The sequence below is a fragment of the Salmo salar genome, chromosome ssa01, assembly GCF_905237065.1.
Source record: "Salmo salar chromosome ssa01, Ssal_v3.1, whole genome shotgun sequence".
NCBI classification, from domain to species: domain Eukaryota; kingdom Metazoa; phylum Chordata; class Actinopteri; order Salmoniformes; family Salmonidae; genus Salmo; species Salmo salar.
The window spans coordinates 6,010,651-6,034,522 of NC_059442.1; the positions used below are offsets into that span (position 1 = coordinate 6,010,651).

Sequence of the window (23,872 nt, forward strand, 5' to 3'; positions counted from 1 at the left end):
GTTAGGAGCCCAGACAACACAGCATATTACCATCAACAGGTTAGGAGCCCAGACAACACAGCATATTACCATCAACAGGTTAGGAGCCCAGACAACACAGCATATTACCATCAACAGGTTAGGAGCCCAGACAACACAGCATATTACCATCAACAGGTTAGGAGCCCAGACAACACAGCATATTACCATCAACAGGTTAGGAGCCCAGACAACACAGCATATTACCATCAACAGGTTAGGAGCCCAGACAACACAGCATATTACCATCAACAGGTTAGGAGCGAGGACACAGTCATAGGTTGAGTGACAAATGGCACCCTATATAGGGCTCTACTTCAGACCGGGGGTCCATGGGGCTCTACTTCAGACCAGGGTTCCATAGGGCTCTACTTCAGACCAGGGTCCATAGGGCTCTACTTCAGACCAGGGGTCCATAGGGCTCTACTTCAGACCAGGGGTCCCTAGGGCTCTACTTCAGACCAGGGGTCCACGGGGCTCTACTTCAGACCAGGGGTCCATGGGGCTCTACTCCAGACCAGGGGTCCATGGGGCTCTACTCCAGACCAGGGGTCCATGGGTGCCATTTAGGACACATGTTAGAACTCTATTATCCTTCCAGGGATATAAACGGGAAATCATTCACTTCCTGTGTGTTGTTGTTGTTCTGCTTTATACTACTGATATTGATTATTGAATTGTTGGGAAAGAGCTGGCAAGAAAGGCCTTTTCACTGTACTTGTGCACGTGACAATAAAACGTGAAAAATGTCTTGGCCCCCTGCACAAACACAACACACTGGTAAGCAGGTCCGACCTACCTGTCTATCAAGAGGCCGAGGAGCTCCTGGGGCTTGCAAAAGGACCGGTAGGTGGTCAGAAAAGTGCGCACAAAGTTGGGATCTAAAGGAAAGCAGAAAAATTATTGAATATAACACTTGCGTCATAAATAATCAAATTTCTTTGTATTTGTAATAACATCAAATTGATCAGAAATACAGTGTAGTCATTGTTAATGTTGTAAATGACTATTGTAGCTGGAATTTTTTTTAATGGAATATCTACATAGGCGTACAGAGGCCCATTATCAGCAACCATCACTCCTGTGTTTTAATGGCACGTTGTGTTAGCTAATCCAAGTTAATCATTTTAAAAGGCTAATTGATCATTAGAAAATTCTTATGCAATTATGTTAGAACAACAGTTTTCAGCTGTGCTAAGTAAAGAAGCAATAAAACTGGCCTTCTTTACACTAGTTGAGTATCTGGAGCATCAGCATTTGTGGGTTCGATTACAGGCTCATAATGGCCAGAAACAAATAACTTTCTTCTGAAACTCATCAGTCTATTCTTGTTCTGAGAAATGAAGGCTATTCCATGCGGGAAATTGCCAAGAAACTAACCGGAAAAGAAAGAGGGGTGGGAGGCCCCGGTGCACAACTGAGCGTTTCCAGCTACAATGGTCATTTACAACATTAACAATGTCTACACTGTATTTCTGATCAATTTTATTTTAACGGACAAAAAAATTAGCTTTCCTTTCAAAAACAAGGACATTTCTAAGTGACCCCAAGCTTTTGAACGGTAGTGTGTGTGTGTGACACACACACACACACACACACACACACACATATATATATAAACTCAGCAAAAAAAGAAACGTCCCTTTTTCAGGACCCTGTCTTTCAAAGATAATTCGTAAAAATCCAAGTAACTTCACAGATCTTCATTGTAAAGGGTTTAAACACTGTTTCCCATGCTTGTTCAATGAACCATAAACAATTAATGAACGTGCACCTGTGGAACGGTCATTAAGACACTAACAGCTTACAGACGTTAGGCAATTCAGGTCACAGTTATGAAAACTTAGGACACTAAAGAGGCCTTTCTACTGACTCTGAAAAACACCAAAGTAAGATGCCCAGGGTCCCTGCTCATCTGCGTGAACGTGCCTTAGGCATGCTGCAAGGAGGCCTGAGGACTGCAGATGTGGCCAGGGCAATAAATTGCAATGTCCGTACTGTGAGATGCTTAAGACAGCGCTACAGGGAGACAGGACGGACAACTGATCGTCCTCGCAGTTGCAGACCATGGGTAACAACACCTGCACAGGATTGGTACATCCGAATATCACACCTGCGGGACAGGTACAGGATGGCAACAACAACTGCCCGAGTTACATCAGGAACGCACAATCCCTCCATCAGTGCTCAGACTGTCCGCAATAGGCTGAGAGAGGCTGGACTGAAGGCGCCTGTTACATTTTTACATTTTAGTCATTTAGCAGACGCTCTTATCCAGAGCGACTTACAGTAGTGAATGCATACATTTCATAAATTTTTTCCGTACTGGTCCCCCGTGGGAATCGAACCCACAACCCTGGCGTTGCAAACACCATGCTCTACCAACTGAGCCACACAGGTCCTCACCAGACATCACTGGCAACAACGTCGCCTATGGGCACAAACCCACCGTCGCTGGACCAGACAGGACTGGCAAAAAGTGCTCTTCACTGACGAGTTGCGGTTTTGCTCACCAGGGGTGATGGTCGGATTCGCGTTTATCGTCGAAGGAATGAGCGTTACACCGAAGCCTGTACTCTGGAGCGGGATCGATTTGGAGGTGGAGGGTCCGTCATGGTCTAGGGCGGTGTGTCACAGCATCATCGGACTGAGCTTGTTGTCATTGCAGGCAATCTCAACGCTGTGCGTTACAGGGAAGACATCCTCCTCCCTCATGTGGTACCCTTCCTGCAGGCTCCTCCTGACATGACCCTCCAGCATGACAATGCCACCAGCCATACTGCTCGTTCTGTGCGTGATTTCCTGCCAGACAGGGATGTCAGTGTTCTGCCATGGCCAGCGAAGAGCCCGGATCTCAATCCCATTGAGTACGTCTGGGACCTGTTGGATTGGAGGGTGAGGGCTAGGACTATTCCCCCCAGAAATGTCTGAGAACTTGCAGGTGCCTTGGTGGAAGAGTGGGGTAACATCTCACAGCAAGAACTGGCAAATCTGGTGCAGTCCATGCAGTACTTAATGCAGCTGGTGGCCACAGCAGATACTGACTGTTACTTTTGATTTTGACCCCCCCTTTGTTCAGGGACACATTATTCCATTTCTGTTAGTCACATGTCTGTGGAACTTGTTCAGTTTATGTCTCAGTTGTTGAATCTTGTTATGTTCATACAAATATTTACACATGTGAAGTTTGCTGAAAATAAAACGCAGTTGACAGTGAGAGGACGTTTCTTTTTTTGCTGAGTTTATACATACATACATACATACATACATACATAGTACTTTCCGTCCCCCCGACACAACTTTTCCGGCAGCTGAATCTTGTTGCCTACCCCTGGCCTACTCTAGAGTACACTACTCTTAAAACAGACAACACGGTAGGGGTATCAGCCCGGCTTACCAGCATACATGTGGTAGGTGAGCCTCTCTATAAGCTTGACCACCGTGCCAGCTTTAATAATGGGTATCCCCGTCTTGCTCTGGACGCGATCTTCAAACACGATGTTCTCCTCTGAGTCATGCACAGCGAAGCGGTATAGCTCTGGCGAGGGCAGTCGTAGGGGCTGGGCCTGCTCCTCGTGTTGCAGAACCGTGTCCAACATACGGTCCAGCGTGGAGCGGTACTGCAGGGTCACCAGCGCCGCCATCCACGCCCCCTTCTCCTCCGCCGAGCGGGCGCAGAACACCACACAGTTCTCGTCTTTACCGGCGAGTTCGAAGGCGTGTTTGAACTCCGCCGAGTCCTCGCGGTCCACGATGCGGACTTTCCGCAGGACGAACTTCTCCTTGAGACGGAACTCCGCCCCGCTTCCAGAACCGGGGAGTCGGGAGCTCTGATTGGCCTTGCAGCTGATCATGAGGCCGTCGAACAGGAAGTTGTGTCGCTCGTGTTTGGCGCCGGCGCGGAGGAGCGCCCCCTCCAGGATAAACTCGGAACAGCACTGGCCGATGTCCTTGCCCTCCCAGCCGTCGATGCTCTTCTGGATCTCGTTCATCCGCTTGATGGCCAGCTGCTTGCTGCGCACCTGACGGCTGTACAGACGGTACATGGGCTCTCTGGAGGAGTATGAGAGAGAGAGAGAGAGAGAGAGAGAGAGAGAGAGAGAGAGAGAGAGAGAGAGAGAGAGAGAGAGAGAGAGAGACAGACAGACAGAGACAGAGACAGAGACAGAGACAGAGGTCAGGAAACTGAAGAATCAAATCAAAACCTTTATTTAACTAGAATAATTGTTGAGAACACAATTTGTTTACATGAACAACTTGAGAACGAATCACATTTAAGTGTGTAGTGTGTATCTGCAGGGTGTACTGTAGCGTGGAGGCGCAGCTACGTACCCAGGTTTGCGTCGAGGCAGGTGTTTGGTGTAGATGCGTTCCACGCTACACTGGAGGTTGAGCAGAGCTGTGATGGCCTGCTTCAAACACTCCCTGTCATCCTGCTCCTCGCTGTGCTCCTGCAGCTGCTGCTCACAAAACACAAGGTGACAGGCATTAGGCATTGGTGCACGTTTTAACGTATGCACAGAGCAACATTGATGTATATGTTTTAAGGTATGCTCAGAGCAACATTGACGCATGTTTTAAGGTATGCACAGAGCAAAGTTGATGTATACGTTTTAACGTATGCACAGAGCAACATAGATGCATGTTTTAAGGTATGCACAGAGCAACATTGATGTATATGTTTTAACGTATGCACAGAGCAACACTGACGTATGTGTTTTAACGTATGCACAGAGCAACATTGATGCATGTTTTAACGTATGCACAGAGCAACATTGATGTATATGTTTTAATGTATGCACAGAGCAACATTGATGTATATATGTTTTAATGTATGCACAGAGCAACATTGATGTATATGTTTTAATGTATGCACAGAGCAACATTGATGTATATATGTTTTAATGTATGCACAGAGCAACATTGATGTATATATGTTTTAATGTATGCACAGAGCAACATTGATGTATATATGTTTTAACGTATGCACAGAGCAACATTGATGTATATGTTTTAACGTATGCACACAGAAAACCCCGTCCCTCATTACAGGAAGATATAAAAGTACTTTTTGGAACGCGCACGGACACTTTCCGTGGAGGTGGTCGATGCCACAACAAGCAGCAGAGATGCAGATGGTCCGCTGGCAGATGACCACTAAAGGTTTAACTGACTGACTAGCTCATGGTTTACAAGACTGAAAGCGGAAATCTGTAAAAAGGGGGATAAAAATAAACATCTGTCTATCGTTATTGTTTTTTTGTTTTGTTTTTGTTGATGACACGGAGGAGAGGAGCATTGCGGTTTAAAAAGAAAAAGTCTCAGGACATGTCCTGCTGTTCTATTAAGTACGCACTGATGTCCCATTGTCTTTGCTGTTGTAATAACGCAAAACAGACGTGGCAGTTTCACCAACTACGGATTTCAGATATAATAACTAACTATACTAAGTTAAAACCAATCTAAGGTCAACTGACCGGAATCAGGAGCTCTCAGATCCTGAACAGAGAGCTCGACCCCATTTTCATATTTAACCACAAGATGGCAACTCATAGGGAATGACCAAAACACTGGTCTCGATAAGTTCTCGAAAGCTCTAAGTCGAAACACTGGTCAACCTCACTGTGAGAAGGACATGCCTGGACTGTGTGTGTGTGTGTGTGTGTGTGTGTGTGTGCGTGCGTGCGCGTGCGTGCGTGCGTGCGTGCGTGTGTTACACACTCACCTGCAGTAGTTCAAAGTAGTGCAAACAGTGGTATACAGGAACCATCATAAGCTGTGGCAGGACGTACTGAACCGCCTCCTTGAAACCTTCAGCTATGGACTGGACAGACAACAACATTACATATTACTGTAGAGACAGACAACATTACATATTACTGTAGAGACAGACAACATTACATATTACTGTAGAGACAGACAACACCATTACATATTACTGTAGAGACAACATTACATATTACTGTAGAGACAGACAACAACATTACATATTACTGTAGAGACAGACAACATTACATATTACTGTAGAGACAGACAACAACATTACATATTACTGTAGAGACAGACAACAACAACATTACATATTACTGTAGAGACAGACAACATTACATATTACTGTAGAGACAGACAACATTACATATTACTGTAGAGACAGACAACATTACATATTACTGTAGAGACAGACAACATTACATATTACTGTAGAGACAGACAACATTACATATTACTGTAGAGACAACATTACATATTACTGTAGAGACAACATTACATATTACTGTAGAGACAACATTACATATTACTGTAGAGACAACATTACATATTACTGTAGAGACAACATTACATATTACTGTAGAGACAGACAACAACAACATTACATATTACTGTAGAGACAGACAACAACATTACATATTACTGTAGAGACAACAACAACATTACATATTACTGTAGAGACAACAACAACATTACATATTACTGTAGAGACAACAACAACATTACATATTACTGTAGAGACAGACAACAACAACATTACATATTACTGTAGAGACAGACAACAACAACATTACATATTACTGTAGAGACAGACAACAACATTACATATTACTGTAGAGACAGACAACATTACATATTACTGTAGAGACAGACAACATTACATATTACTGTAGAGACAACAACAACATTACATATTACTGTAGAGACAACAACAACATTACATATTACTGTAGAGACAACAACAACATTACATATTACTGTAGAGACAACAACAACATTACATATTACTGTAGAGACAACAACAACATTACATATTACTGTAGAGACAACAACAACATTACATATTACTGTAGAGACAGACAACAACATTACATATTACTGTAGAGACAGACAACAACATTACATATTACTGTAGAGACAGACAACAACATTACATATTACTGTAGAGACAGACAACAACATTACATATTACTGTAGAGACAGACAACAACATTACATATTACTGTAGAGACAGACAACAACATTACATATTACTGTAGAGACAGACAACAACAACATTACATATTACTGTAGAGACAGACAACGACAACATTACATATTACTGTAGAGACAACATTACATATTACTGTAGAGACAACATTACATATTACTGTAGAGACAACATTACATATTACTGTAGAGACAACATTACATATTACTGTAGAGACAGACAACAACATTACATATTACTGTAGAGACAGACAACAACATTACATATTACTGTAGAGACAGACAACAACATTACATATTACTGTAGAGACAGACAACAACAACATTACATATTACTGTAGAGACAGACAACAACAACATTACATATTACTGTAGAGACAGACAACAACAACATTACATATTACTGTAGAGACAGACAACAACATTACATATTACTGTAGAGACAGACAACAACATTACATATTACTGTAGAGACAGACAACATTACATATTACTGTAGAGACAGACAACAACAACATTACATATTACTGTAGAGACAGACAACAACAACATTACATATTACTGTAGAGACAACAACATTACATATTACTGTAGAGACAGACAACAACATTACTGTAGAGACAGACAACCTAGAGACAGAGAGAACAGGAGAGACGGGGTCCCTCTGCTATGGACTGAAGAGAATATAAAAACCATGGATGACAGAGAGAGAGCGAGAGAGCGAGAGAGAGAGCGAGAGAGAGAGCGAGAGCGAGCGAGAGGAATGAACAGATGACCATCAGGAGAGGAGTGGTGGAGGACAGAAAAAAGATGAAGGGATGACCAGAAGTGGTGAGAGGGAAGGAGGAGAGACAGGGTAACTGGAGTATATTGTTGTTATATAGTATCCTCCCTCCTGCTCCCTAGTAGGGGTTGTTATATAGTATCCTCCCTCCTGCTCCCTAGTAGGGGTTGTTATATAGTATCCTCCCTCCTGCTCCCTAGTAGGGGTTGTTATATAGTATCCTCCCTCCTGCTCCCTAGTAGGGGTTGTTATAATAGGATCCTCCCTCCTGCTCCCTAGTAGGGGTTGTTATAATAGGATCCTCCCTCCTGCTCCCCTAGTAGGGGTTGTTATATAGTATCCTCCCTCCTGCCCCCTAGTAGGGGTTGTTATATAGTATCCTCCCTCCTGCTCCCTAGTAGGGGTTGTTATATAGTATCCTCCCTCCTGCTCCCTAGTAGGGGTTGTTATAATAGGATCCTCCCTCCTGCTCCCTAGTAGGGGTTGTTATAATAGGATCCTCCCTCCTGCTCCCTAGTAGGGGTTGTTATATAGTATCCTCCCTCCTGCCCCCTAGTAGGGGTTGTTATATAGTATCCTCCCTCCTGCTCCCTAGTAGGGGTTGTTATATAGTATCCTCCCTCCTGCTCCCTAGTAGGGGTTGTTATAATAGGATCCTCCCTCCTGCTCCCTAGTAGGGGTTGTTATATAGTATCCTCCCTCCTGCCCCCTAGTAGGGGTTGTTATATAGTATCCTCCCTCCTGCTCCCTAGTAGGGGTTGTTATAATAGGATCCTCCCTCCTGCTCCCTAGTAGGGGTTGTTATATAGTATCCTCCCTCCTGCTCCCTAGTAGGGGTTGTTATATAGTATCCTCCCTCCTGCTCCCTAGTAGGGGTTGTTATAATAGGATCCTCCCTCCTGCTCCCTAGTAGGGGTTGTTATATAGTATCCTCCCTCCTGCTCCCTAGTAGGGGTTGTTATATAGTATCCTCCCTCCTGCTCCCTAGTAGGGGTTGTTATATAGTATCCTCCCTCCTGCTCCCTAGTAGGGGTTGTTATATAGTATCCTCCCTCCTGCTCCCTAGTAGGGGTTGTTATAATAGGATCCTCCCTCCTGCTCCCTAGTAGGGGTTGTTATATAGTATCCTCCCTCCTGCTCCCTAGTAGGGGTTGTTATATAGTATCCTCCCTCCTGCTCCCTAGTAGGGGTTGTTATATAGTATCCTCCCTCCTGCTCCCTAGTAGGGGTTGTTATATAGTATCCTCCCTCCTGCTCCCTAGTAGGGGTTGTTATATAGTATCCTCCCTCCTGCTCCCTAGTAGGGGTTGTTATATAGGATCCTCCCTCCTGCTCCCTAGTAGGGGTTGTTATAAAGGATCCTCCCTCCTGCTCCCTAGTAGGGGTTGTTATATAGTATCCTCCCTCCTGCTCCCTAGTAGGGGTTGTTATATAGTATCCTCCCTCCTACTCCCTAGTAGGGGTTGTTATATAGGATCCTCCCTCCTGCTCCCTAGTAGGGGTTGTTATATAGTATCCTCCCTCCTACTCCCTAGTAGGGGTTGTTATATAGGATCCTCCCTCCTGCTCCCTAGTAGGGGTTGTTATATAGGATCCTCCCTCCTGCTCCCTAGTAGGGGTTGTTATATAGTATCCTCCCTCCTACTCCCTAGTAGGGGTTGTTATATATCCTAGATAGATGATCCTAAATCAATACTCTACTATTTAGACTCCACACTACAGCCTCCTCTGGTGCTCTCTCTCTCTGTCTGTGTGGAGAGACACTCACACTACAGACTAAATGGCCTGCCTGCCCTAGTCTGTCTGTCTGTCTGTCTGTCTGTCTGTCTGTCTGTCTGTCTGTCTGTCTGTGTGTGTGTCTGTCTGTGTGTGTGTGTGTGTGTCTGTCTGTCTGTCTGTCTGTCTGTCTGTCTGTCTGTCTGTCTGTCTGTCTGTCTGTCTGTCTGTCTGTCTGTCTGTCTGTCTGTCTGTCTGTCTGTCTGTCTGTCTGTCTGTCTGTCTGTCTGTCTGTCTGTCTGTCTGTCTGTGTGTGTGTGTGTGTGTGTGTGTGTGTGTGTGTGTGTGTGGGGAGAGATGGTGAGTTCTGTAAACACACAAACAGAGATATAAGAATGGAGCTCTGGCAAATGACAAAACAACAACTATTACAACAATGTAACCCTCTCTCAGTTTCACCCCAACATCACCCCTAGTTCATTAAAATAGAAAGGAACAACACAGTGAAGCACCACCATGGGAATCACACACACAGCAGTGCAACAAGCACAGCATGTACCCTTTCAGATCAGAGGCAGCCCCCCCTCTCCTCTTTTATACCTTCCTTCCCTCCCTTCCCCTTTCCCTCACCATGGGAATCACACACACAGCAGTGCAACAAGCACAGCATGTACCCTTTCAGATCAGAGGCAGCCCCCCCTCTCCTCTTTTATACCTTCCTTCCCTCCCTTCCCCTTTCCCTCTCCTCCCTCACCTCCTTCCCTCCCCTCCCTCACCCCTCCTTCCCAGCCCTCTCCCTGCCCTCTACCCTTCCCACCCCTCTCCTTCCTTCCCCCCTCTCTCCCCTCCTCTCCTTCATCTGCTCTCCTCCAGGAGAGACTGTACACATTCCAAATGGTGTCCTATTCCCTATGCAGTGCACTACTTTTGACCAGAGCCCAGGGCCCTATATAGGGAATAGGGTGCCATTTGGGACTCAGCAGGGACTGGGCTATTTTTAAAGGCCATGTAATTTAGCCACAATACCAGACGCTGCAGAGTGCAGTGGCTGAGTGCTCCACAGACACATCTCTCTAACAGAGAGCAGGGGAGGAAAGGAGAGGAGGAGGAGAAGGAAAGGAGGGGTGAAGGGGAGAAGAGGAGAGAGAGTGAGATGATGGGAGAATACAAAATCAGAAAGTAGCAAATGAAAGCGAGAGAGAGCGCGAGAGAGTGAGAAAGAGAGAGAGAAAGAGAGTGCGAGAGAGAAAGAGAGAGAGTGCGAGAGAGAAAGAGAGTGCGAGAGAGAAAGAGAGTGCGAGAGAGAAAGAGAGCGAGAGAGAAAGAGAGAACGAGAGAGAAAGAGAGCGAGAGAGAAAGAGAGCGAGAGAGAGCGAGCGACTACTGAGGATACACTCCCTGACAGGCTTCTAAATAAACAGCACCTCTAAGCAGTCAGTCCTGAGAGCAACTGGTGTTTATGTGTCATTATACAACAGGTGGAACTAAACCTGAATGCTGATTGGTTAAAACCGCATTCCAGCCAGTGTCTATTCCACAAGTTAACGCCGGCTAAATCTATGACATTAAAATGCCTATTTACTGTGTTCCATCTTACTGCGCAATCCACTGTCTCATCAGCCCAGCCAGGCAATTTATAAACTTGATCTCCACTATAAAAAGCATCTAGACATTATCTCACATTTCTTTTAGATTAACATTTAGGTTTCAACAGCGGTGATTTGTATAAACCTTCCTGTCCGTCTCGCCAACATTTGCAACATTGTTTCAATATTCAAATTAAATCTCCAGCTGTCCCGTAGTAATGAGCATGCTGGGAGTCGGGATGAGACAAACAGGCAGGCAGGCAGCGTTTCTCAGCCAGTCGAAATCATGAATTATATGGCATAATTTTCTTCCTGCTTCTCGGGCATTATCACTTAAGAGCATTATCACCCGACGACCGGGCAGACAGCCCCGACGACCGGGCAGACAGCCCCGACGACCAGGCATGACACTACACTAAACATGTATATGTGACAAATAAAATCGGATTTGATTTGAAAGATCATTACTTGGGAAATACATTAGAGCAGCCATGCATTAGCCGCTATGTCAATGTCCAGTATCTGTGTGCAGTGATCAAATCAAATAAATTTTTATTAGCCACATGAGCCAAATACAACAGGTGTAGAGCTTACAGTGAAATGCTTACTTACGAGACCCAAACCAACAATGCAGTTTAAAAATAAATACAAATACAATACAAATAAGAAATAAAAGTAACAAGTAATTTAAAAAGCAGCAGTAAAATAACAATGTGGAGGCTATATACCGGGTGTTACGGTAGAGAGTCAATGTGGAGGCTATATACAGGGGGTACCGGTACAGAGTCAATGTGGAGGCTATATACAGGGTGTTACGGTACAGAGTCAATGTGGAGGCTATATACAGGGTGTTACGGTACAGAGTCAATGTGGAGGCTATATACAGGGTGTTACGGTACAGAGTCAATGTGGAGGCTATATACAGGGTGTTACGGTAGAGAGTCAATGTGGAGGCTATATACAGGGTGTTACGGTACAGAGTCAATGTGGAGGCTATATACAGGGGGTACCGGGACAGAGTCAATGTGTGGGGCACTGGTTAGTTGAGGTAATATGTACATGTAGGTAGAGTTATTAAAGTGACTATGCATAGATGATAACAGAGAGTAGCAGCGGTGTAAAGGGGGGAGGGCATGCAAATAGTCTGGGTAGCCATTTGATTAGGTGTTCATTAGTCTTATGGCTTGGAGGTAGAAGCTGTTTAGAAGCCTCTTGGACCTAGACTTGGCGCTCCGGTACCGCTTGCCGTGCGGTAGCAGAGAGAACAGTCTATGACTGGGGTGGCTGGAGTCTTGACAATTTTTAGGGCCTTCCTCTGACACCGCCTGGTATAGAGGTCCTGGATGGCAGGAAGCTTGGCCCCGGTGATGTACTGGGCCGTACGCACTACCCTCTGTAGTGCCTTGTGGTCGGAGGCCGAGCAGTTGCCATACCAGGCAGTGATGCAACCCGTCAGGATGCTCTCAATGGTGCAGTTGTAGAACCTTTTCAGGATCTGAGGACCCATACCAAATCTTTTCAGTCTCCTGCGGGGGAATAGGTTTTGTCGTGCCCTCTTTACGACTGTCTTGGTGTGCTTGGACCATGATAGTTCGTTGGTGATGTGGACACCAAGGAACTTGAAGCTCTCAGCCTGCTCCACTGCAGCCCCGTCGATGAGAATGGGGGCGTGCTCGGTCCTCTTTTTCCTGTAGTCCACAATCATCTCCTTTGTCTTGATTAAGTTGAGGGAGGGGTTGTTGTCCTGACACCACACGGCCAGGTCTCTGACCTCTTCCCTATAGGCTGTCTCGTCGTTGTCGGTGATCAGGCCTACCACTGTTTTGCCATCGGCAGGGACCGAAATTAACACACGCCAAATGCGGGTAGATTTTCCATTTTGCGAGTAAATCTCAGAAAGCTATGCGCCACACTGGCGGATAAAATGTTTGTACCAAAATAGTAATGTAATAAAATATCTGGCATGACGGCTCGGAGGAAATGACTCATTTTTGCCAGCCACAGACCGTCTCATAGTGCTCCTAGTTCCGCGACACTGTTTACCGTAACAGGACATCAGCTAATCCTCATTGCTCACTTGCCACGGGTCTGCTGCTAGCTACCGTTCATTAAATAGCTGTTACGTGGCGACATTTACCTGGAGTAAAAGCCAACCTTTGAAACGAAAACCCACTGACGAAAAGGAGGACAAATCACATTTTAAAAAAAAATTATGTTTTGTGAGAAATGGAGGTTTAGAGATGAATGAGTTTCAAGAGGCTGGCTACAGTATGATGCCGAGGCTGTGGTGATGAATTTGTTCTGTGTGTCGCCAATATGTCAAAAGATAAAAGCAGAAACAACTCATTTGTCATCGGAAAATAAAACGATGAAGCTGGAGAACATTTCGTGACCATGAACGCAGCAAGTGTCACATTGCCTGCGAGTCTCTGTGTCCCGGGCTCAATCGGAGCCTCTCCTCTTGACACCCTCTGTGACGGCGCGAATGGAAACGTCAGAGCAGACCAGCACGGAGATGAAGATCCTGTTTAGGACTGTACGCGCCACTGGCAAGAAGGCCAGAACACTTTCTGACTTGGAGTGGATGTGCGAGTAAGTGAAAATATTGTTACACTTGTAGCGTGTTTTTACAAGTCTATTTAGAAGACGTGGTCCAGTATCGGAGGTTATTTCTCAGCTCTTGATAAGCTTTGGTTTACCTCCAAATAGTGTATAAATACCATAACATTACAGGCCTACTGATGCTGGCATGGATCTCCATGCTTTCCTATGGCTCCCTAACATTCTATTTTAATGTTTGTCTCCAGATTCTGTTTACATTTTAAAGCATTGTGACACAATTTACTTTACCAGCCTTATTATAGTATTGCTCCTTAAGTAAACAAAAAGGCAGAAGGCTAATTTAGTACAGTCAACTGCCAGCTATATTGGATAACATGATTGTATATTACATTATTATTATTGAATTAAATTCTAATGTTTGATTTTTTTCGCAGTTTGGATGACAGAAAAAGGAATCGCTGTGGCCTCAACATATAGAAATGAGAAGCAGGCCAAAGAGTTTATGCACCATATTGCAGAGGTGGAGAGAAACAATATCAGAGAGAATCTGAAAAAAACCCCACATCTCTCCATCATGACAGATGGCTCCACAGACAATTCTGTGAAAGAGTTAATTAGTTTATGTCAGATTCTGTCACAAGGGCAAGATCGGAGTCGAAGTTTTGTTGGCATCAAGTCGGTGAGAAGGCAGACGCGACATAAGCAACACCACCAGTACCATCATGGAGGGATGAGTGGGGGAGGAAGTTGGTCGCTCTGGGAACAGATGGAGCTGCTGTGATGACCGGAGCCAAGAACGGTGTGGGTCAGCCGGCTGAACGGAGACGGGGCCTACATCATCGGCATCCACTGTATGGCACATCGCCTTCAACTGACCTTTTCTGATTGCCATCTGGTCCAACGTGATGTTTCAGAAAAGTAGAAGACCTCCTCAGTGGGCTCTACACCTTCTACCACACCAGTCCACTGAACAGGGCAAACCTGGTAAACAGCTTCCAGGCTCTTGGACACACACCACTGGTGACCACCAGAATTTGGCGGGACACGATGGGTAGGACACCTATTGCGTACACTGGATCACTTCCTGCGAGGTTACCAGGGGCGTGTCTAGATTGCTATGCTAAGTACTCCAAAATCCATCATCAATACGTAATGTCCAGTAAATAACAACAAATCGGTAAAATCATGTTTCAATGCACTGATAAAATCTGTCATATCTAATATAGTTGTTTTTTTTTGGACAACAATTAATTGTCTATTTGTATGTCTTTGTTCTTTATATATTTCAGATTCAATCTGCTGATGGCCAAAATGTCCCAGGTGTCCAGCAGGCCAAGGCCAGGAAATACTACAGTACAGCGAGGGAGGATGTTGTTCTCTGCTTCTGTGGCTTCCTGCATGATGACACACTAACACACCTGAGCAACCTGTCCACCTGTCTGCAGAGGTCCACCATCACCATAGCAGAAGCCCACAGCTCCTTGTGATCAACACAGGCAGTACTTAATAAGAAGTACCAAAAAAAACAGGTATGTTTATTTAAGCTGCAATAAGAAATAGTTACCTTAAGAGAATTAGGAGAAAGGATAACGTCAATAAGAGAAGGAGAGTGTGTTGTAAAGGAAAGTTCTGAAAGGATGGTTAAAATGGGCCTTTTTTTTTTTTATCATCAGAGAAGGGCCTATGATGAAGGCCACAATGGCCAACTGATATGAGGGAATTTCACTGACCAGAGGTGACAGCAAGACCCTCGTCACCTCACAGGACAAAATGCTTGACAGGCTAGTTGAGAGTATGACTGACAGGTTCCAGGATGCCAGTGTAGGGGTTCTGTGTTCCACCAAGCTGGTCAGCTTCACCAACTGGCCAGAGTCAGGAAATGCAGCAGCAGGTTGCTTTATGTTTTGTATTACAGGGCAGTTAGGTTCAGGTTCAGATTCATAATCATATTTTTATAGGTTTGAGAATTAAAACTGCATGATGTAATGTATACAATTATTCTAGATTTTGGTGACACTGAACTGGAAACCCTGGTGGACCACTTCCTGTCCTGGAGACAACTGGCATCCATGTTGAAAGGGTCGCTAACCAGTGGACTGTCCTGAAGACCTCTGGCATCCATGTTGAAAGGTCCTAATCCAGGCACTTGTCATCTCCCGTCTGGATTACTGCAACTCGCTGTTGGCTGGGCTCCCTGCCTGTGCCATTAAACCCCTACAACTCATCCAGAACGCCGCAGCCCGTCTGGTGTTCAACCTTCCCAAGTTCTCTCACGTCACCCCGCTCCTCCGCTCTCTCCACTGGCTTCCAGTTGAAGCTCGCATCCGCTACAAGACCATGGTGATTGCCTACGGAGCTGTGAAGGGAACGGCACCTCCATACCTTCAGGCTCTGATCAGGCCCTACACCCAAACAAGGGCACTGCGTTCATCCACCTCTGGCCTGCTGGCCCCCCTACCTCTGAGGAAGCACAGTTCCCGCTCAGCCCAGTCAAAACTGTTCGCTGCTCTGGCACCCCAATGGTGGAACAAGCTCCCTCACGACGCCAGGACAGCGGAGTCAATCACCACCTTCCGGAGACACCTGAAACCCCACCTCTTTAAGGAATACCTAGGATAGGATAAAGTAATCCTTCTAACCCCCCCCTTAAAAGATTTAGATGCACTATTGTAAAGTGGTTGTTCCACTGGATATCATTAGGTGAATGCACCAGTTTGTAAGTCGCTCTGGATAAGAGTGTCTGCTAAATGACTTAAATGTAAATGTAAATGAAAGGGTCGCTAACCAGTGGACTGTCCTGAAGACCTCTGGCATCCATGTTGAAAGGGTCGCTAACCAGTGGACTGTCCTGAAGACCTCTGGCATCCATGTTGAAAGGGTCGCTAACCAGTGGACTGTCCTGAAGACCTCTGGCATCCATGTTGAAAGGGTCGCTAACCAGTGGACTGTCCTGAAGGTGCTGATGTACCAAGAGCCCCAGTCCCTGCAGAAGATGTCCTGGTTCCGTGTCAACAGGAGCCATCAGCATTCCTGCCCTGATTTGCTGGCATTGGTTAACCTGCTCCTGTCCTTCCCTGCCTCCACAGCTGAATGTGAAAGAGGTTTGAATACCATGAAACAGGTGAAAACAGATTGGCAGTCCAACCTAAAGTCTGATACACTGTCAGATCTCCTTATGGTCCAGCTGTCCTCTCCAGAGATCAGGGAGTATGATCTGATAAAAGCTGTGATGCTGTGACACCAGGACTAAGTCAGGAGCAGGAAGCCAGACTTCATGGACCGTGCAAAGAGGGTGATTGCGGTAGAGAGTGACAAGTCTGATGAGGAGGTTTAAGTTGATTAAAATGATTAAGCATCTGATAGGTTTATAAAAACCTTCAAATGTACTTTTATGTTTGATCCTTAAGTACATTTACTATGAAATACTTCAGTAGAATTTTGAGTTCAAAACTTCTTCAGTTGTATTCAGGCTTGGAAACTAAATCTAGCCACAGCCAAAATTAACCAGCATCTGATAAGTCTCTATTTTACCTGTCTTTTATCAGGGTATTTCGACTCAAAGTAAAGGATTTGTAAAACCTGCTTCTCCTGTTTCCCTTTTATAATCAGGAGAGCACCAGTTCTATATCCGCTGCTCTTCTCATAATAGTATCTTAACATTGTTGTTGCCCTGTTTTGACTTCTAAGTACTCTTATTCATTGTATCTGATATGTTTTGGTTTATTTCATTGTGTGCCCACTGTTTGGCGTGTTTTCACTCTGTACAGCACGTTCGGGTCAACTACAGTTGTTTCTAAAATGTGCTCTACAAATAAACTTGATTTGATTTAACCGTTGATCAATATATTAAAATAATTTTGTTTCAAATTTGTTTGTATTCAACATAATACCTTATTATCTCAATGAAATGTACTGAAATGTACAGGAGGGGACTGAGCACGCACCCCTGGGGAGCCCCTGCGTTGAGGATTTTTTTATTTGACCTTTATTTAACTAGGCAAGTCAGTTCAGCACAAATGCTTATTTTCAATGACGGCCTAGGAACAGTGGGTTAACTGTCTTGTTCAGGGGAAGAAAGATACATTTTTATCTTGTCAGCTCATGGATTCGATCTTGCAACTTTTCGGTTACAAGTCCAACGCTCTAAGCACTAGGCTACCTGCCGCCCCAGGATCAGCGTGGCGGATGTGTTGTTACCTACCCTTACCACCTGGGGGGCGGCCCGTCAGGAAGTCCAGGATCCAGTTGCAGAGGAAGGTGTTTAGTCCCAGGGTCCTTAGCTTGGTGATGAGCTTTGAGAGCACTATAGTGTTGAATGCTGAGCTGTTGTTAATGAATAGCATTCTCACATAGCTGTTCCTTTTGTCCAGGTGGGAAATGGCAGTGTGGAGTGCAATAGAGATTGCATCATCTGTGGATCTGTTATGCAAATTGGAGTGGGTCTAGGGTTTCTGGGATAATGGGATTGATGTGAACCATGACCAGCCTTTCAAAGCACTTCATGGCTACAGACTTGAGTGCTACGGGTCGGTAGTCATTTAGGCAGGTTACCTTAGTGTTCTTGGGCAAAGGCACTATGGTGGTCTGCTTGAAACATGCTGGTAATACAGACTTGCCAGTTGGTCAGCGCATGCTTGTAGTACACGTCCTGGTAATCCGTCTGGCCCTGCAGCCTTGTGAATGTCGACTTGTTTAAAGGTCTTACTCACATCAGCTGCGGAGAGCGTGATCACACAGTCTTCCAGAACAGCTGGTGCTCTCATGCATGTTTCAGTGTTATTTGCCTCGAAGCGAGCATAGAAGTAGTTTAGCTCGTCTGGTAGGCTCGTGTCACTGGGCAGCTCTCGGCTGTGCTTCCCTTTGTAGTCTGTAATGGTTTGCAAGCCCTGCCACATCTGACGAACGTCAGAATTGGTGTAGTACGATTCGATCTTAGTCCTGTATTGATGCTTTGCCTGTTTGATGGTTCATCGGAGGGCATAGCGGGATTTCTTATAAGCTTCCGGGTTAGAGTCCTGCTCCTTGAAAGTGGCAGCTCTAGCCTTTAACTCAGTGCGGATGTTGCCTGTAATCCATGGCTTCTGGTTGGGGAATGTATGTACGGTCACTGTGGGGACGACGTCATCGACAATGTTATTGATGAAGCCAATGACTGATGTGGTGTACTCCTCAACGCCATCGGAGGAATCCCAGAACATATTCCAGGCTGTGCTACCAAAACAGTCCTGTAGCTTAGCATCTGCTTAATCTGAGCACTTTTTTAATGATCGAGTCACTGGTGCTTCCTGCTTTAATTTTAGCTTGTAAGCAGGAATCAGGAGGATAGAATTATGGTCAGATTTTCCATATTTGTATGCGTCTCTGTGTGTGGAGTAAAGGTGGTCTAGAGTTCTTTTCCCTCTGGTTGCACATTTAACATGCTGATAGAAATTTGGTAAGACGGATTTAAGTTTCTCTGCATTAAAGTCCCCGGCTAATAGGAGCGCCGCCTCTGGGTGAGCAGTTTCCTGTTTGCTTATGGCGGAATACAGCTTATTCAGTGCGGCCTTAGTGCCAGCATTGGTCTGTGGTGGTATGTAGACAGCTACGAAAAATACTGATTTACTCTCTAGGTAGATAGTGTGGTCTACAGCTTATCATGAGATACTCTACCTCAGGCAAAACCTCCAGACTTCCTTAGATATCGTGCACCAGCTGTTATTTACAAAAACACATAGTCCACCGCCCCTTGTCTTACCAGACACCGCTGTTCTATCCTGCCGGTACAGCGTATAACCAACCAGCTGTATGTTGATAGTGTCGTCGTTCAGCCACGACTCCGATAAACGTAAGATATATTACAGTTTTGAATGTCCCGTTGGCAGTTTAATCTTCCGCGTAGGTCATTGATTTTAATTCTCCAAAGATTGCACGTTTGCTAGCAGAATGGAAGGAAGTGGGGGTTTATTCGATCACCTACGAATTCTCAGAAGGCAGCCCGCCCTTTTGGCCCCTTTTTCTTCGCCTTCTCTTCACGCAAATGACGGGGATGTGGGCCTGTTCCTGGGAAAGCAGTATGTCATTCATGTCGGGCATGAAGGATATACTGTCATTTATTTATTATTTTTTGCATGTCATTTAAAGGAAAAAAAGGATTCTACCAGTCCGTTGTGAGTAATCACAGTTCTGATGTCCAAAAGTTATTTTTCGGTCATAAGAGACGGTATCAGCAACATTATGTACAAAATAAGTACAAAAAATAAGTTACAAACAACGCAAAGAAACGAAAAATAAATAAACACAATTGGTTAGGAATACGTAAAACGTCAGCCTTGTTCTCCAGCGCCATCTTTAAAAAACTGATGAATTACAACCCAGATCTGTGTGCACAAGTGAGGTGAACCTTATTCTTACCTGGAAGTATAGTCCTACAGTAGGCCGGGCCATGAGGCTGCTGAAGTGCTCGCGGAACTGCCTGGACAGGATATCCTGAGACAGGGTCTCGTACGGATCAAACGCCTGTTCCTGGAGTTGAAAGAGACCGTTAACGGAAGAGTTAAAAAAGCTGACTACTATGTCTTACTGGGGGGGGTGGTACATAGAGGGGGGGTGGTACATAGAGGGGGTGGTGCATAGAGGGGGTGGTGCATAGAGGGGGGGGTGGTGCATAGAGGGGGGTGGTGCATAGAGGGGGGTGGTGCATAGAGGGGGGTGCATAGAGGGGGGTGGTGCATAGAGGGGGGTGCATAGAGGGGGGCTGCATAGAGGGGGGGTACATAGAGGGGGTGGTGCATAGAGGGGGGTGGTGCATAGAGGGGGTGGTGCATAGAGGGGGGTGGTACATAGAGGGGGTGGTGCATAGAGGGGGTGCATAGAGGGGGGTGGTGCATAGAGGGGGATGGTGCATAGAGGGGGTGGTGCATAGAGGGGGTGGTACATAGAGGGGGTGGTACATAGAGGGGGTGGTACATAGAGGGGGTGGTACATAGAGGGGGGTGGTACATAGAGGGGGGTGGTGCATAGAGGGGGTGGTCATAGAGGGGGTGGTGCATAGAGGGGTTGGTACATAGAGGGGGGTGGTGCATAGAGGGGGGGTACATAGAGGCGGGTACATAGAGGGGGCGGTACATAGAGGGGGTGGTGCATAGAGGGGGTGGTACATAGAGGGGGGTGGTACATAGAGGGGGTGGTGCATAGAGGGGGTGGTGCATAGGGGGGTACATAGAGGGGGGTACATAGAGGGGGGTACATAGAGGGGGTACATATAGGGGGTGGTACATAGAGGGGTGTGTGTGTGTGTGTGTGTGTGTGTGGTGCATAGAGGGGGTGGTGCATAGAGGGGGGTACATAGAGGGGGTGGTACATAGAGGGGGGATGGTGCATAGAGGGGGTACATAGAGGGGGATGGTGCATAGAGGGGGGGTACATAGAGGGGGGGTGGTACATGGGGGTACATAGAGGGGGGTGGTACATGGGGGTACATAGAGGGGGGTGGTACATGGGGGGTACATAGAGGGGGGGTGGTACATGGGGGGTACATAGAGGGGGGTACATAGAGGGGGGTACATAGAGGGGGGTACATAGAGGGGGGTACATAGAGGGGGGTGGTACATGGGGGTACATAGAGGGGTCTGGGGGGTACATAGAGGGGGTACATAGAGGGGGTGGTACATGGGGGTACATAGAGGGGGTGGTACATGGGGGGTACATAGAGGGGGGTACATAGAGGGGGTACATGGGGGGGTACATAGAGGGGGGTACATAGAGGGGGTGGTACATGGGGGTACATAGAGGGGGGTACATAGAGGCATACAATCAACTGAAGGCCTTCTAGCAGAGATGTGAAGGACAGCCTGGTAAAAAGAGTTTTTTTTTTCTTTCTACATGAAGACTTCATAGGGCAGAGGGCTTTGGGATCAGTTATGACAGAATAGAGGTAAAGGTAGGACTGTGTTATTGGGCCGTAAGGTTTCTGACAGGACATAGGAGACAGGTGATCATACAATACCTCTCTCTCTGCCTCGAAGTCTCTACCCACTAAAGGATGAGGACTCATGGCAGCAGCAGCAGGCGTAGGTGTGTGTGTGTGTGTGTGTGTGTGTGTGTGTGTGTGTGTGTGTCTATGTCCTACCTCTGCCAGGTCCTCGAAGCAGCTGCCCACCAAAGGATGTGGACTACCGTCAGCGGTCATCTCCACCGCATCTTCGATCAGGCCCAGCAGCTTGACCGTCAACTCATGGATGTCCAAGATGTTACTGAAAATCACCTCCACATCCTGCAAACAGAGAGGGAGAGATGTGACTTACAAGGGGGGGTGGCGGAGCAATACTTCACTTACACATTTCACACATTTTAGTAATTTAACAGATTTGATACATTTTAGTCCTTTGAGTCCTTTAGCAGAGTTGATTCATTTTAGTCCTTTAGCAGAGTTGATTCATTTGAGTCCTTTAGCAGATTTGATTCATTTGAGTCCTTTAGCAGATTTGATTCATTTGAGTCCTTTAGCAGATTTGATTCATTTGAGTCCTTTAGCAGATTTGATTCATTTTAGTCCTTTAGCAGAGTTGATTCATTTTAGTCCTTTAGCAGATTTGATTCATTTGAGTCCTTTAGCAGATTTGATTCATTTGAGTCCTTTAGCAGATTTGATTCATTTTAGTCCTTTAGCAGAGTTGATTCATTTTAGTCCTTTAGCAGAGTTGATTCATTTTAGTCCTTTAGCAGATTTGATTCATTTTACTCGTTTAACGGATTTGATTCATTTTAGTCATTTAACCGATTTGATTCATTTTAGCAGATTTTTTAGTCCTTTAACCGATTTGATTCATTTTAGTCATTTAACAGATTTGATTCATTTTAGCAGATTTAATACATTTTAGTCCTTTAACAGATTTGATTCATTTTAGTCCTTTAACAGATTTGATTCATTTTAGTCCTTTAGCAGATGTTTTAATTCAGAGCGATTTAAAACAATACGTCTTCAGTGACACAAACCACCCCAAAAAAATTGTGCTGAAGATGAGAACAACCACTGTGAGACCAGTCCAGGAGCTGCCTTCACTGGCCAGAGAACAAAGGAAGATGGAGGGCCACTCACGACAAACTCCCACCTCTAGTCTAGATCAAAAAGTTCCTCCCATCACAAAGCTCCTCCCCATCAGCTCAAGGGCAGCCAGTTTAACCAAAATGGCGGTTAGATGAATCACGCTTCACAATCTGGCAGTCTGACGGACGAATCTGGGTTTGGCGGGTGCCAGGAGAACGCTACCTGCCCCAATGCATAGTGCCAACTGTAAAGTTTGGTGGAGGAGGAATAATGGTCTGGGGCTGTTTTCATGGTTCGGGCCCCTTAGTTCCAGTGAAGGGAAATCTTAACGCTACAGCATACAATGACATTCTAGAGGATTCTGTGCTTCCAACTTTTTGGCAACAGTTTGGGGATGGCCCTTTCTTGTTTCAGCATGACAATGTCCCCGTGCACAAAGCAAGGTCCATACAGAAATGGTTTGTTGAGATCAGTGTGAAAGACTTGACTGGCCTGCACAGAGCCCTGACCTCAACCCCATTTAACACCTTTGGGATGAATTGGAACACCGACTGCTAGCCAGGCCTAATCGCCCAACATCAGTGCCCGACCTCACTAATGCTCTTGTGGCTGAATGGAAGCAAGTCCCTGCAGCAATGTTCCAACATCTAGTGGAAAGTCTTCCCAGAAGAGTGGAGGCTGTTATAGCAGCAAAGGGGGGAACCAACTACATATTAATGCCCATGATTTTAGAATGAGATGTTCGACGAACAGGTGTCCACATACACTAAATGACCAAAAGTATATTTTCCCAGATGTTAGCATATAACTTGTAGGTTATCGGTTACTTTTATTATTACTATATATACACACACACTACCGGTCAAAGTTTGGGGTCACTTAGAAATGTCTTTGCTTTTAAAAGAAAAGCAAAAATTTTTGTCCATTAAAATAATATCAAATTGATCAGAAATACAGTGTAGACATTGGTAATGTTGTAAATGACCATTGTAGCTGGAAACGGCAGATTTTTTATGGCATATCTACATAGGCGTACAGAGGCCCATTATCAGCAACCATCACTCCTGTGTTCCAATGGCACGTTGTGTTAGCTAATCCAAGTTTATCATTTTAAAAGGCTAATTGATCATTAGAAAACCCTTTTGCAATTATGTTACAGTAGCACAGTTGAAAACTGTTGTTCTAATTAAAGAAGCAATA

The 23,872-nt window shown here is 45.5% G+C and overlaps 1 protein-coding gene across 5 annotated transcripts in view; it reads right to left on the reverse strand.

The window, feature by feature from the left end:
* The window catches only part of sos2 (son of sevenless homolog 2 (Drosophila)), a 97,709-nt gene that overhangs the window by 16,540 nt on the left and 57,297 nt on the right, over positions 1-23,872 (reverse strand). For all 5 annotated transcript variants that reach the window (XM_045708881.1, XM_045708836.1, XM_045708977.1 and 2 more), the window contains 6 exons: positions 21,755-21,898; positions 20,038-20,148; positions 5,744-5,842; positions 4,351-4,478; positions 3,416-4,071; positions 818-899 (listed from right to left, as the gene is read on the reverse strand). In XM_045708881.1, coding sequence (XP_045564837.1) covers positions 818-899; positions 3,416-4,071; positions 4,351-4,478; positions 5,744-5,842; positions 20,038-20,148; positions 21,755-21,898 — 1,220 coding nt within the window. The remainder of the gene's footprint in view (positions 1-817; positions 900-3,415; positions 4,072-4,350; positions 4,479-5,743; positions 5,843-20,037; positions 20,149-21,754; positions 21,899-23,872) is intronic.